At 39.6% G+C, this 14,013-nt stretch overlaps 1 protein-coding gene across 2 annotated transcripts in view; it reads left to right on the top strand.

Annotated features, from left to right (window-relative positions):
• lrrk1 (leucine-rich repeat kinase 1) overlaps nt 1-14,013 on the top strand; it is a 79,442-nt gene that overhangs the window by 1,734 nt on the left and 63,695 nt on the right. The window contains exons 2-3 of one of the 2 annotated variants that reach the window (XM_051379964.1): nt 3,073-3,219; nt 10,796-10,986. In XM_051379964.1, the coding sequence (XP_051235924.1) occupies nt 3,150-3,219; nt 10,796-10,986 (261 nt within the window). In that variant the 5' untranslated portion in view covers nt 3,073-3,149. Of the gene's footprint in view, nt 1-3,072; nt 3,220-4,482; nt 4,684-10,795; nt 10,987-14,013 lie in introns of those variants that run through there. The other variant, XM_051379965.1, reaches the window with a different exon arrangement.

Genomic DNA, 14,013 nt, shown 5'->3' with positions numbered 1-14,013 from the left:
TTTTGCTTCTTTCTTCTTTCTTTCACATAACAACAGTGGAAGCAGCTTCCAAGTCTTCCCACACAGGTCGACTGTCCCATCATAACCCTGGCCACAGAGGTCTTCTACGTTCAGATGGTTTTCCTTCAGTGCAGTCATCACTAAGTGTTCAGTCTGTTGTTGCCTTTACATCAGCTGGATACAGTGCTCCTTTATGGCCATGTCACACACATAACTGACAACAGGGGATGCCTGTTCAATGTGTGACACATCAGTGGTCTCAACAAGCAGACATCTTTCTGTATAACCTGTTTCTCATACTGTTAGTGGCCAGAGCTTTTATCAAATCATTTTGAGTTCCATTGCTTTTCCTTGATTGGATAAAAATGATATGCTATCATATTGGTTTAGAAATTCCACCAGCTCTAGGAAGCTGTTCGAAGTTGAGAGATTAAGTCTCTCAGTTATTTTGCCTGTCTCTGTCTTAGGAAGTTTGCATGTCACGGTCAGGCTTTTCAAAGGCCGTGTCCACTACCTTTCTTTTACATTCCACCTGATCATGTTTAGTATGTGTGACTGACTACTGCAGGGGTCCTTAAGTTTGTGTGACCCCACAGGTTTACCTTCACAGATTTCCATCATGTCCTGCTCTTATACTTTTTAAGTATAGTCAACAGCTGAAGCAGTATATGGCCTCACTGTCAGAACAATGTTCTAACCGGCGCTGCAGCGAGGGCCTGAAAATAGGGGTGTGGGTTTTTGGGGGATTTGCAAAAAGGTCTAATTGAAATTTGGAAATTGAATTGTGTTTGATGTTTTAATTTTTGGAGATGGCCCCTATCTGTTGGATTTGGAAACTGAATGAAATTATACAATTAATGTTATTAAAAATAACTTTTCAATTCAGTTATATACATTTAAATATAAATGTCATACAGGAAACTAAGTAAAAGGAAACAAAGATTCTATTCTGTTGCATTAGGGGAAGTGTAGGGTCTTGACTCTGGGGACTTCTCTGTTTTTATCAGTCTCCTGTTGTTTCCACTTTATTTATGGAAGTCCGATACTGAATCACTCTGATGTTGTCTCACAATGAATACTATTTTCTGTGAGGTTTGTTTAAAAATAGTTCAGTTAGTATGAACAGTACAGTGCAGTACTACTGACGGACAGAAAAAGGAACACCTGTGCAATCAGGTGAAAAATAACAATGTTTCGGTGCAAATTCAGGACGTTTTCAACTTGATGTTGATTTATTGTGCTGGAGAATTTTTGAACATGTGTTTCATAAATGGCCACCATATCAACCTTGTTGGAAGCACTGTATGCACACTCACAGTGTGTGATGGTGTTTTATTAGATTGCATTGTTTTCAAAGGCATTTCTTATATATTTGGTATTTCTGTATACAGGGGAAAATATTTTGAAACCTTTTATCCATGCATATAGCATTATCCAAAATTAACTTTTTGGCTCATGGCAGGTAAACAGAGCAATATTACCAGCCCAAAATACTTTACTGCCCACAAAACTGCATTATTCATTATTTGACTAAAAATAATTACATTTAGCCAGGTTGAGGGTTGGTGCGATAAATGATAAATGGAAATCAGACATTAAAATATCAGGCAGCTAAATCTCATTTCTCCATTTTTTTTTTAACATCCGGAAGTTATTGTAAGTAGTATGCTGCTGGCTGAACCGTCTGTGAGCCAATGGGGTTTGAGCATGAGTAGCAGAGTTCAGTATGGAGTACGCTATGTAAACTTATTTCACCTTGGCAGTCAACCAAAATCTGTTTCTGAACAGATTTTGGGCGAGAAATAAGCAATCATGTTGCTGAAACTTCAGTATTCGCATGTTGCAATAAAAAACACTCAGGATTTCTATTATCGTGATAATCTGCATTATTTGGGCCAAAATAATTGTGACATGACATTTTTTATATGATCCCATGCCTAGCCAGTATGCTGGGCCTCTCACTAAAACGCTGACCTTCATAACTTTTCTAACTTGTGTCCCCATATCTCTAATAACGTAATGTTTAAACGTTTCTTACGCCAAAAACAGGGCTGCGTGATTGATGGATGTATTATCAAAACTACAATACCACTTTTATTCAGGCCAAATAGAAGTACTAACATTTTGATACAGAGTACTTAACAATATCATTAAATGTGCTAATGTTGTTGTAAAAGTTGCTTAGAATTGCTTAAAATATCTCCAAAATGCTGACACTACTTCTCCTCTGCCTACCTGCTCAACTAACAAGAAGTTCCATAACGTAATTCTGCCGTAAAGTGGTATCGGAGTAGTTTTATGATTACAATTAATTATGAGTATGTGAGCTCATTGTTGGAGCCAATACCTGATACTGGTACCAGTTCATCCTTTATCTAAATCACAAAACCTTTTGATAAAGGTAAAAGGGCTGTAGTTCTGAAGCCTGAAAGCCTACAATTCTTTCAGTTCTCCAGACGTAAGAAAACATGTTTGTTAGATACAGACCCCAACAATTCCAACATCATCAGCATTAATAGATTCCTCAGTGAAGGTAAAATTGTGTTGGAAATGAACATTCCTACTAAATCAAATAATCGAATCATATTGCAATATCTGTCCACATAATTTTTCCGCCATAAGACATGGACAAAGACAGACTGAGACAGACCGAGACAGACGGAGACAGACAGAGACAGGCACTGTGTAGAAAGCACCAAATTGTAGTAGTTGCTTGGATCCGATTCGCTGACCTGAGGGTCTCAGCCAGTACATGTAAAAAAACACAACAATGTAAACCTGGCCCTACACTGTGATTCCAAATGATATACTGGCCACCTGGCCGGTGAACCCAATTCATTTTTACGCCAAACCCAAAATGTACCCACATTAGGCGTGGCTGGTGTCAGTTTTGCTCCCTGTATATAGCAGTTAGACAAAACCAGCATAGCTTTCAAAAATAAAATAGTCAATAATCTTAAATAAACAAATATTGTACCATTTGGGCTATACAGCTGAATTGTGTCTATTTGAATGTTGTTTTATATGTCTCCAGAGAACTGTCTTCACCACTGCTGCTTTGTCTTTGTGCAGGGTGACAGCTGAACCAAGGCCTCCTCTCTGTGGAGGAACTCTGCTCCGATAGTGATTAACCAGTGGCTCCAGTAGGAATGTCCTACTGGTCTGTTGGCCTTCCCCAGGACTCTAAAGACACTCCCAGCAACATGGAGCAACAAATCGGTGAGTAACCTCGCTGCTTCTGATCAACCTGCTCTGAATTCTGCCACTCCACATGGCCCCGTTTTCTCGCTGCGGCGTTTGAGGCATCCGGCAGGTTCAAACTGAAATGTACTGATGTGTGGAGCACTGCAGCACTGCTTAAATTTAGCAAAAAGAGAACTGAAACCATGATTGTTTGACAGCCACAAGCCCTTTTCTGTCGCTGTCTAACTGTATGTATGTACCACACTGTGAATGTTTCAGCCTCATGTAACTCACACATGATTTTAATAACTTCTCTATCAGCAGATTGTAGTTCAGCTGTGTGGTAAATAATTACAGGTATAGATGATGAATCGATGAATGGGGATTACAGTCAGGGATGGAAGAGTGTGGTGGAGTATGGTAGATTAGGTTACGGTAGGTGACCATTCATCTTTCTTTCCTAGCAACAAGGAAGCTGTTGTGATTTGCTGTTATATTTTATCTTTTAACTTCCTGACTACGTCACAAATGGAGACATATCTTCCTGTGCTGGTTGACTTCTGCTTGTGATCACCTTGTCCCTGCATTCTAATATAATATTTGACACAGTCTAACATTCAGTGTTAAAGACTGCCAGAGCTGGAAGAAAGTGAGACTGTCTTCTACAGCGGCCTTAGCAGAGTACAGAGTTCATGTTACAAAACAACGTACTGTCCTCCATCATGGACCCCAACAAAGCCATGGCCGAGTCGAAGCCCTCCCTCCCCCCCTGAGAATTCACCCCTCCCCTAATGAAATGGGAATTTGTGGACCAAAACAGTTTTTTGTACCAGGCTGTAAACATGCTGTAAATTTGGGCATTTTAACATTGGAGCTAATGGAGATTGACTCACTTTTGAAGCCAGCCTCAAGTGGCTGTTAGAAGAACTGTAGTTTAGCAACAAAAACAGAAGAAGAAGAAAATAATTTACTGGTGGTGGCTTCTCCAGTCTCTTAAATTGAATGCTTCTTTGTTTGATGTTACAGTTAACTGATTATCTTTGGGTTTTTTACTGTTTGTTGGACAAAACAAAACATTTGATGACGTCACCTTGGACAAATTGTGATGGGAATTTCTATAAACCAGATGATCGATCTAATAAAGGTTCCACTGGGCAGTGTGAGATTACAGTGGCTCACAGCAGAGGCAGTGTGAGGGAGAGACAGACAGGAAGCTCAGAGGCTGGCCAGGCTCTTAAACAAAGGAGCATCATTCCCTGCTCCCTCTCCCCACTACCCCCCCTCCTCCTGTCCCTCTACCTCTCTTCCCCATCCTCCCTCTCTCCTCAGCCTGTCACTGGGTTAGAGAGGAGGGAGATCATCCAGAGAACATAGCTAGGATGGCTGTGGATGCTGGGTAGAAGCCACGCAGCAGCTGAAGGGAAGCTATGAAAAGAAAGTGAGCGTTAGATGTGATGGAGGCAGGAGGAAGAGGAGGATTCGCTGCCTCGCTATGAGCAGGTTAGTAGGAGAGAGGAGGAGGGGGGCCAGAGCTAAACGCTGACTGCAGCCTTGTTTATATGCTGCACATGTAGGTCCGACTGAGCCTTAAAGCTACTCTGCACTGAGCTCTGACTCTGCTAGGATCAGCCAGTGTGGTCTGCAGATTCATGTGATGTATCTGATGACTTCTATACTGAAGGGCTCATTAACACAGCAGTGGTTGTTTATGGGAATCATCTAACTATGATGTCACACTCTGAATACATTTTACTCAAGTGTGTGTGGATGTATTACACTGGGTTTTATTGGGGAATGCTTCAGAAGAATGATTTCAAAGGGAAATTACAGATTTGTACACTGACCAGGCTAAGAAGCACCACTTCTGGGAATTGAACCCGTGGTGGTGGGCACGAATTTTGCTCAAACCGATCATATTGCTTTTTCAACATAAATGAAATTACGCCATCCGCCCACCATAACCGTGTGAGCACAAAATAATAGGGAACAGTTACAGCTGCGTATGCACAACTTTGCACATGCAGCTGCAGGTAACATTTTATCCCATTAGCAGCCTGTATCATGTTTCAGCAGCTGTCCACCTTCTGAAATCTCTGTCTTTGCTGTCTTTGTGAGTGGGTCTTGAATACTTGCATGCCATATGTATGTTGAAAAGATAGATTGATCATGGTATGGCTAAAACATGCTTCTCTGGGCTGTAAGCAAATGTGCAACGATTATTCAGGGATGATTGTGTAGCTTTTTCTCTTTTAACCTTTTTATCATGCTTTCTTCTCATATGTTAACCCACCTACCCACCTCTTGACAGGAGTGGGATCAACCAATCAGCTTGTTTGACTTTTAGGTCTGCACGATTCATTGTTGAGAAGTGGGAGTTACCCATAATATTTTTCCTGCCCCCGACTGCTGCTGCCTACCTCTTGTCTACATTGAGAACAATAAGATGGCGGTTGCACTGACATACTTTTAAAGTTATAATCCTTAAGATTTCAGTTATGTCAATTTGGCAACACAAGTGACTACCGTTGCTAACAGTAAATGCTCCATGAGCAGCCGTGTTGTAAAAAGTACTGGTGTAGCTGTTCACAGTGCAGCCAAAAACACTTGTTTTAATAAAGCAGTAAATGAATTGTCTTATTCCATCATCCCAAGAGTAATCTGATTTGCTGAAGAAGTGAAGGTGTGCAGCCTGTAAGTTCCTGCTCTTCATCTAACAGCTACCTATGGCTGCTCCATCATGTTAGTGACAAATTACTAAAATGTTGTCTTATTTTGTAGGAGCCCTTTTGCCAGACTATTGCGCTAATAACGGTGATAAACGCATTTCCTGCTTCACGATAAACACCACACTGTGTTTCACCAGTGGAATGCTTTTAATGTTTTTTTATGTGAGATTATAACTTCAACATTTATTTACACACATAATGTATGTAAAACAAACACCATCCGTTAACAGAACTACACAGTGTAAGGTCCTTTCTTAACTGCAGTGTTGCATAAAAGAGGAAGTCTGTGGTGTGCTTGTCTGGGGGACATCAGGATCACAAATATGAAGCTGTTGAAAGTGACAGAGCATTTGGTATCTGTGACTATAAAACAAAGCATTATATGCCTCAGGTACACCTTACAGATACAGATGAATTTTGTTATGATGATCGGCAATACTCTCCTCATCAGTAGAATTCAGTCATTAAATTGAGCTGTGACTTTTATTCACCTCTATAGATAGGAAAAACATAATCTTTCAGTTCACCAGGATAGTTTTTTAATAATATTTACATTTTCTGCTGCTGCTACTACTCTACTGCTTTTATTTAAAATCTACAGTTAGTAGTTACTTTACTGATTAGTATTTTAAATAAAACACAAATGCATATCAAATGCAATGCATTCTTAAGATTAAACCAGTGGGTTCCAACCTTTGGCTAGTGGAATCTTACAGGAAAATTGTCTGATTGTGGGCCCTTATCACATTTCAGATGGCTGAGTTCTTTGTAGTTCTTCCAAACAGACATTTCCCCTTCTAAACCACTGAGATGGTTTCATTTAACTTACTGTTAGAGCCCCAGAGAGGTAAAATTATTACATTTTTCACAAAATGCAAAGCTTTGTGAAGAGCCCCAAAGATTACTACAGCATTTTGTAGCATAAACCTTTCTTCTTTACTACCCTGTTAATTGTCTCTCTTTATGTTGTGACCCATTGGAGAGGCCTGACCACCACATTGGGAACCACTCAACTCCACTACCTAATTGTATGTAAAATAGTTCAAACTAGCTGCTGCTTGAACATTGATTTATTCACGTTAACAATATATTATGTAATATTTTCTGGTGAAGGAGTACTTTTTACTTTTGATACTTTTGTACTTTAAGGCATGACCTTTACTTAAAATACAGTATTTTTACATTGATGTTTTGTTTTACTCTAAGTAAAGGATGTGAATACTTCTTCCACCACTGGTTGAGTGTGACAGCTGATTTAGTTTGGATTGTAAATGATGTTGCCACCAGTGTAGGTTTTGCCTGTTAGGATTGAATCATCCACAGTGGATCTAAAGCTGTTTCTTGTGGTGCTGCACTGACATAGGGAAAGTGAAACAGTTGATGAGTGTTTGGAATCTAGAGGATCAAAGTGGAAATTCCCTTGAAGAAAAAAAAAACCTGAACCTAGTGGCACATGTTCAGGTTCTTGCACAGGCACTACTGCAGCTTACTCCTGGCTAGTGTGTGTGCATGCATGTACCATTCGACCACTGCAGCTCCTCCAGAATGCAGCAGTCCAGCTTGTCTTCAATGTACCCTATCTTTGCTATTAGGATAATGTGATTCATCTGGGTGATGCCACCAAATGTGTAGCATGTTTGATGTTTCCATTCACATACCTGACAGTGGTGGAGCAACACTGACACGCCATTCTTGTCTATTTATTGCTGCTGTAGCTGTCCAGGAACTTGAATTGTGTCTAAACAACTGATTTAAAGGATGCAGGCAGGTCCAACTGCAGCATTTGTACTTGCCATAGCGTGACTGATTCACACCCGTAGCTTTTTGGGTTTTTTTTTGGTTACATGCATCAATCTACATACCCTATAGTCTACATGCGGCTGCGTGCACCACACCGTGACTCCTGTTCCGTAACGGTTTGCCACAAATACACAAACCGTCAAATTTGGGGAAAAGAGCAGTAGTATCAGATTGTTACTTTGTATCAGCAGATACTTTTAGCACATCAGAACAGAAAAAGTTTGATTGGTGCATCCCTAGATGGTACATTGGTCTTCCACTGGAGGATTTGTGTTTTGGCTGTATGTATCATAATCATTTAATTCCTGCTATATGAACAGATGATCCACAGCTCCTTCTCATTTGTCTCCTCCTCTTTCCTCAGCTCCTGTCTAATCACATCACCCTGATGTGTAGTCTCCACTATTGTTTGTTCACGTAGCAAATGTCAGGAGTGTATGTTTCCTTTGAGCTCTAAAGCAGATGGACCAGTGAAAAGGGGAATTCAGTAACGGAGGAGTTGTTGATCGCCTCATCCCTCTCAAGGTCTTCTTCTAGCTTTCCCAGATATGCCGTTGAAGGCTGTGATAGGGGAGTATTGATGGTGGATAAGAGGCACATCTGGGTCTAATGGCTCAACTCCCTCAGGCTTTCTCATATAGCCTTGGAAGCCCAGTCAGACTCTCTCTGTATTAATTATTCAGAGAAAAGCCACTGGGCTTCAGGAAGCGGGCACATGCAGCTCAGACGCACATGAAAGAGGAAACAGAAGTGTTGGCTGGTGAAATGAATAACCACTCTGACAAACATGAAAATAAAGAACTTGCTCTGTCAGACTTGTTAGGACAGTTTTTGATACATTTTGCGCTTGAGTTATGAGCAGAGGTTTTCATCTTATTTCCCAAGAAATGTATGAATGGTATGTTCTACAAAAACAGCCCTGAAAAAGAACCAGCAGGCAACCAGCGATTACCGACTGCTAGTTGTAAATAAACAGGTTTATTCTGTGCCACATCGTTCACACCTTTTACAGTTGAAAGCCAAGATACACTTTCTGTGGATGATCTCCTTTTTGCACAGGACTAATATTACCTGAGGAAGCGCAGTGATGCCTGACGCTGTTTATAGCGCACAGTGTCAGAGCTGTACATGTGATCAGTGAGGAAGACCCCTGTCCAGTCAGCGCAGGCCCTGGCATGCCACACGGTCATATAATGCCGGGTAATTTGAGGCCAGCTTAACAACATGTAACTGCTGTACAGCATTTTGGTGTCATGGATGTATTACTAGAAACTGGCTTTCGTATTTCATCCAACCAGTGCCTTGAACATAAGGCCACCAACACAATCCCTTGCATTCTTGATTGCACTGCTGATTTTGTTCTGAACCTGGTCAAGGTGCTTGTTTTTGTAATATGACTATTGTTAATATTATTATTATAATATTATTGATTATTGATAATATGATATTATTAAGAACTTTGTGCAAGATACTGTACGTTTGTATTAGTGAATATTAATCGGGCAGATTTTCTTGTTTTTGGTAAATTACTAAGTGACATATTTTATGTATTTTTCATATATTCAACACATACAAAACAACTGATAAACAGTACAATGAACCCAAATAGTGAACACAATAACTGTAGTAACATTTGTGTAAAATTTAATTAATTAATAAAATTTTCCTGTGAATACTGTTTTTCTGACATTTTTAGGACATACTGGTATACAGGCTTCTTTTTTTGACAAATTCACTATTTTCTTTTCCCTGATATTTGGCCATTGTTCTCCTGCAGGATGCCTCAGCAGTGAGTAAGAGCTCTGTGAATATAGCTTGTGTTCAAGTCTTGTCTTATTTTTAAAGTTTAAATTATTACTTAAGATAGAAACTTTCTGTGCTAATGCATCCTTCTGTAAACATATGCTTGACTTTCCTTTAGAATAGAATTGTACATTACTTTTCTTTGTTTTGATATCAGCATGGTAGCCCTGCTCTCTAAATATCAACATTAGCAATTGAAAAACCGGTCGACAACTGAGATGCAAGACTCTGTGTTCTGAGCTTTGATGAAAGCTATCAGCCACTTCTTACGGTCCATGTTTTATGATGGCTAATGCAGTTTATAGGAGCATCATAACCTGGATTGATTTTATTTTGGTTATTATCCTGTGGTCTAATGCTGCTTCTGGTGTCTCTAAAAATCTACACACTAAGTCTCTTTACATATTATGTTTCTGTGTCACAACCAAATGCTTTTTAGGTATATTGTATATTCGTATTAGCAGAGAACATGACTGTATTTTGTTAAATTAATTATACACATTATCACATCCCTAACTTAACAAAAAACAAAATGCAAACAGCATATTTGTATATGTTTATGTATATTTACATATATGTATTTTGCTTTAAGATAGAACTGTGTTTATCATTTTAATTGTATATAAAGGGGTAGTTTAAATTGATATAATAGAACAAATAATCATTATTAAAAATTATAATTATAATCATATTTTTGACGACATGTCGGAGGGAGGGGATGGAGGGCCGGAAATGGCCCCTGGTCCAGTGGTTTGAGATCCCTGTGTAATCCATCTTGCACAAACTACAACAGTGTCTCACTTGCTCATTGTACTGATGTACTAACTCTAATTTACACATGAATCCCCAAGAAAACAATCCCTACACATCTTGCTGCAGAGTCTCCATACTTCAAGAAAGTCTGATTTATTATCATTAGATGTAGAAAATGACCAAGCTAAATACTGAATATTACTATTTTCCAACCAAGAGTATTAGTTTCTATACTAATGTATTTTCCTTTAGATACTAATGTCAGTGTGTAATATGAGTTTGGTGTCAAGTGCCTATTCCACCTGCCTCCAGAGGCTCTAGTGCGCACTAATCCACTCAGCTGCACTGTAGTTCAAGAGCATTCTTTAATAGGGTGACCTAGTTAGCGTATGCTGCAACAAGACTACAGTAATACGACGTGTTCAACCTGCAGCATGCTGCCAAACGCCTCCGTATGATCCCAATCCTACCTCACAAGCACTCCTTTAAACTCCCATTTGACTACTGCAGCCCCCTTTGTCTGTCCACAGGCCCTGGGGAGGAAATGGGAGCCAAAGCGTCGTTGGTGGAGGGTCCGGTGCCCGGCTCTGCACTGGTTCCTTCTCCCACTCTGGAGAACATCCAGGCAGCTTATGAAGGCGGAGAGGAGGAAGTTGCCAGGGAGCTGATCCAACAAGCCTGCTGCGTGGAGTGCAGTGCCAGGGTGCCCCGCATCGACGGGGTGAGTACACCCAATATATACATGAAAATCCTATTGTCAACTGCACCGCTAGTTGGGTTATGGTCATCACTGTAACGTTATGTGGTATGCAGGGTGGACACAGGGTTACAGTGATAGGCTTACTTGGCTTCTATGGGAAAATGTTTATACTTTGGTTATATACTGTACATAGTCAGTCAGTGTGGTACAGTACACTACAATAAGTTAAAGATCTGTGAATCACATATCACTATGACTATGTATGTACATTATCAGGTAATGAATGTTAGTTCAACCAGACCACGGGGTCGAACTCTACCCGGGGTTAAGGGATTTAATATTTTTAAATAAATGAAAACCAAATGAAACTGCTATTTTCAAAGAGCTTTTACTCACTGCTAAACAGCCTCATCCTGCATTAAAACCAATTATCAGGGAGAAGAAAACACTGGATTTGTCAAAAAATAAGCCTATTAAATATGTATTATTGATAGAAATAAAACAAACAATACAGACAGAGAATTATATAAAGAAAATGTCAAAATATCTAATCTATCTAATCTAATCTCAAAATTCATCCAAATCTTACACCAACTTCCTGCACTTATTGTGTTCACTGTTTGGGTTCATTGTACAGTTTATCAGCTGTTCTCTACTGTTATTGTTGGAACCACTGATGTAAACCAGTACAGTAGTTCTCAAACTAGGTTTTTGTCACATTTCAGGGATCTCCAGATAATCAACAATATAGAAAAGCAGAGTTTTTTCCACATTATTACACCCCAAAGTCAGAACCACTCTCATGTCAAAACATGCATAAAGGTTGCAGTTACCCTTTTGAATTATTTGGCCATGAACATGCACATACACAGTGATTTTCTGACACATATTTTCTGTTGCTGCTGTGTTTTTATACTTACCGTCCAGTTTGTCTTATGGCTGGAAGCCATGTTTATTCTGGAGGCATCATGTCTGACTGGATATACTGTAACTGAAGTTCTGAATACAGTACACTATTTGTACAATGTAAAGGTGACATCAACACACTATCTGTGGGCTTGAAGTGGGCTAAAAGCGAAATCCCTGATTTGTGCAAGTGCTGTTTCTATCAGCATCGTGTCCTCTTCATCCCCACACTGCGATGGGCTCATTTGGTACATTTCATACTAAGTATAGAAGACTGACAAAGCCTTGATATGAAGCTATTAGTATTACACTAAAATGAAATGTGTAAACCTTTCAGGGAAGAATTATCTGAGATCTAGCTCTATGTTGAGATCACGTGATGAAAATGTGTGTGTCCAAACTGCCTCCCACTCTAAAAAGGAATAAATCCATATTCCAGACTAGTCTCTCAGAGACAGTGTGGTTATGCTATGGATAAAGCTAGGTCTTGTCTCCTAAGGTCACTTTAGCATTCTGAAAATCCCAATTTTTCAGTTTTTGTCTTGTTCCCCATGTGTATAGTAAGCCATTGGGCCATTTACCATGTCAATAACTTCACCAATGCCACAAGTAATATGTCCTTTTACACTAAAACACCATTCTGACTGAGGATTTCTGAAGTCCTATATACAAGCAATATTACCATGTGCACATAAATATACAGGCGACTGTGGAGAAACATTCAAATTCAACGAGACTAAAATGTCTGATGCCTTTGCTGTAAAAGAGAGGAGGCGTTGCATTCACTATTTGGTGTGAACAAAGCCTCTGTTTCATTAGAGCCAAAATGTGCCAGTGTTACAGTATTACAGACATAAAAACTAGAAGTGAACGCGCAGGAATCTGGTTTGACTACACCAGTTGCTGGCCGGTGCTTTTCAAACAAACAGTACCGGGAACTAAACTCTAGAATATAATCGGAAACAAAAGTCCCTTTTTTGTTCATTAAGAGTTAAGTTCTTGAGCTCACAAAAATGTTCTTGGAAGAGTTCCTGTGGTCAAACAGGGTTGTACAGTATGTTTCAAAACTCTTAACAATAACAGAAAACCCTTATTTGAGTGGCTTTGTCTGAAACCTGTTCATGAGTCAGTGGGCCTGGTGTTAATAGTATGAGACACAGTTTAAGTAGATTCATCCAGGTGGGGGTTGGGGGGTTAGGGCTTGCTTAATTGCTGATCCTTCTTGATTGGTAAGCTCTGTGGTGAACCACAATGAAGTAAAGCTCAAAGAGAGGAGTAACCAGCCTAGTCAGTGCACGTTGCTACAAACCCCTTGAGGCAGGGGTAAGCGACTGGCGGGCCATATCCGGCCCGCCAAAGCTTCATATCTGTTCCACAGAGTGGCTGCTGATTTTAGTAATTTAATATTGCTATCTATACAGTATTACGATCTGGGTATCTGTGGCAAAATACATTGAGTAAGGCAGTATTAAGTTGCTCCTAATACAAAAAAAAATGCATTAAAGGTCCAGTGTGTAAGATCTATTGGCATCTACTGAACACCACTTGTGTCTGTATCTGACCACCTGCGAATGAGAACGGGTTATGAAGACAAACTAACCTAACCCTAACCCATGGCATCTGTAGATAAAAATGGCTCATTCTAAGGTAATGAAAACATATAATTATTGTTATTTTCAGGTGATTATACACTATTATACACATGAATAGGCTGGTCACAGGTAATGCAGTGTGTCTGTGAGCTTGATGCTGGCTGCCATTCATCTAAAATGTGTACAAAACAGCATTTTCTAGTCAAGTGTCTGTCTGTATTATTATGGATTAACCATTTTCAGACTCTTCACACTGATCTAGACTTATAAAAATAGCATTCCTTTTGTAAAAAATAAAAATATTAAACAGTAATAGGCTAATTTGGCCTAAATAGATGTTTTTAATTAAATAAAAAACAAGGTGAAGGTGATACCCCTGTCCTGAGGAGACATGGATTGAAAAAAATAATTTGCTTTCCCCTTGGAAACCTTTGACCCTTGGGTTTTGACTGGAAGTCCTTTTTTCCACTCTCGGGAGAACACAAAGGTTTCTCATGTATTTCTTTCTCCCTCATGGGGCTCTGTAATTTGCTGATCCAAGTCCAAAAAA

This window comes from Dicentrarchus labrax, unplaced genomic scaffold, assembly GCF_905237075.1.
Source record: "Dicentrarchus labrax unplaced genomic scaffold, dlabrax2021, whole genome shotgun sequence".
Classification (NCBI taxonomy): Eukaryota; Metazoa; Chordata; class Actinopteri; family Moronidae; genus Dicentrarchus; species Dicentrarchus labrax.
Note: the sequence above shows the minus strand (reverse complement) of the source record. Positions and strands in the feature narration are given on the sequence as shown.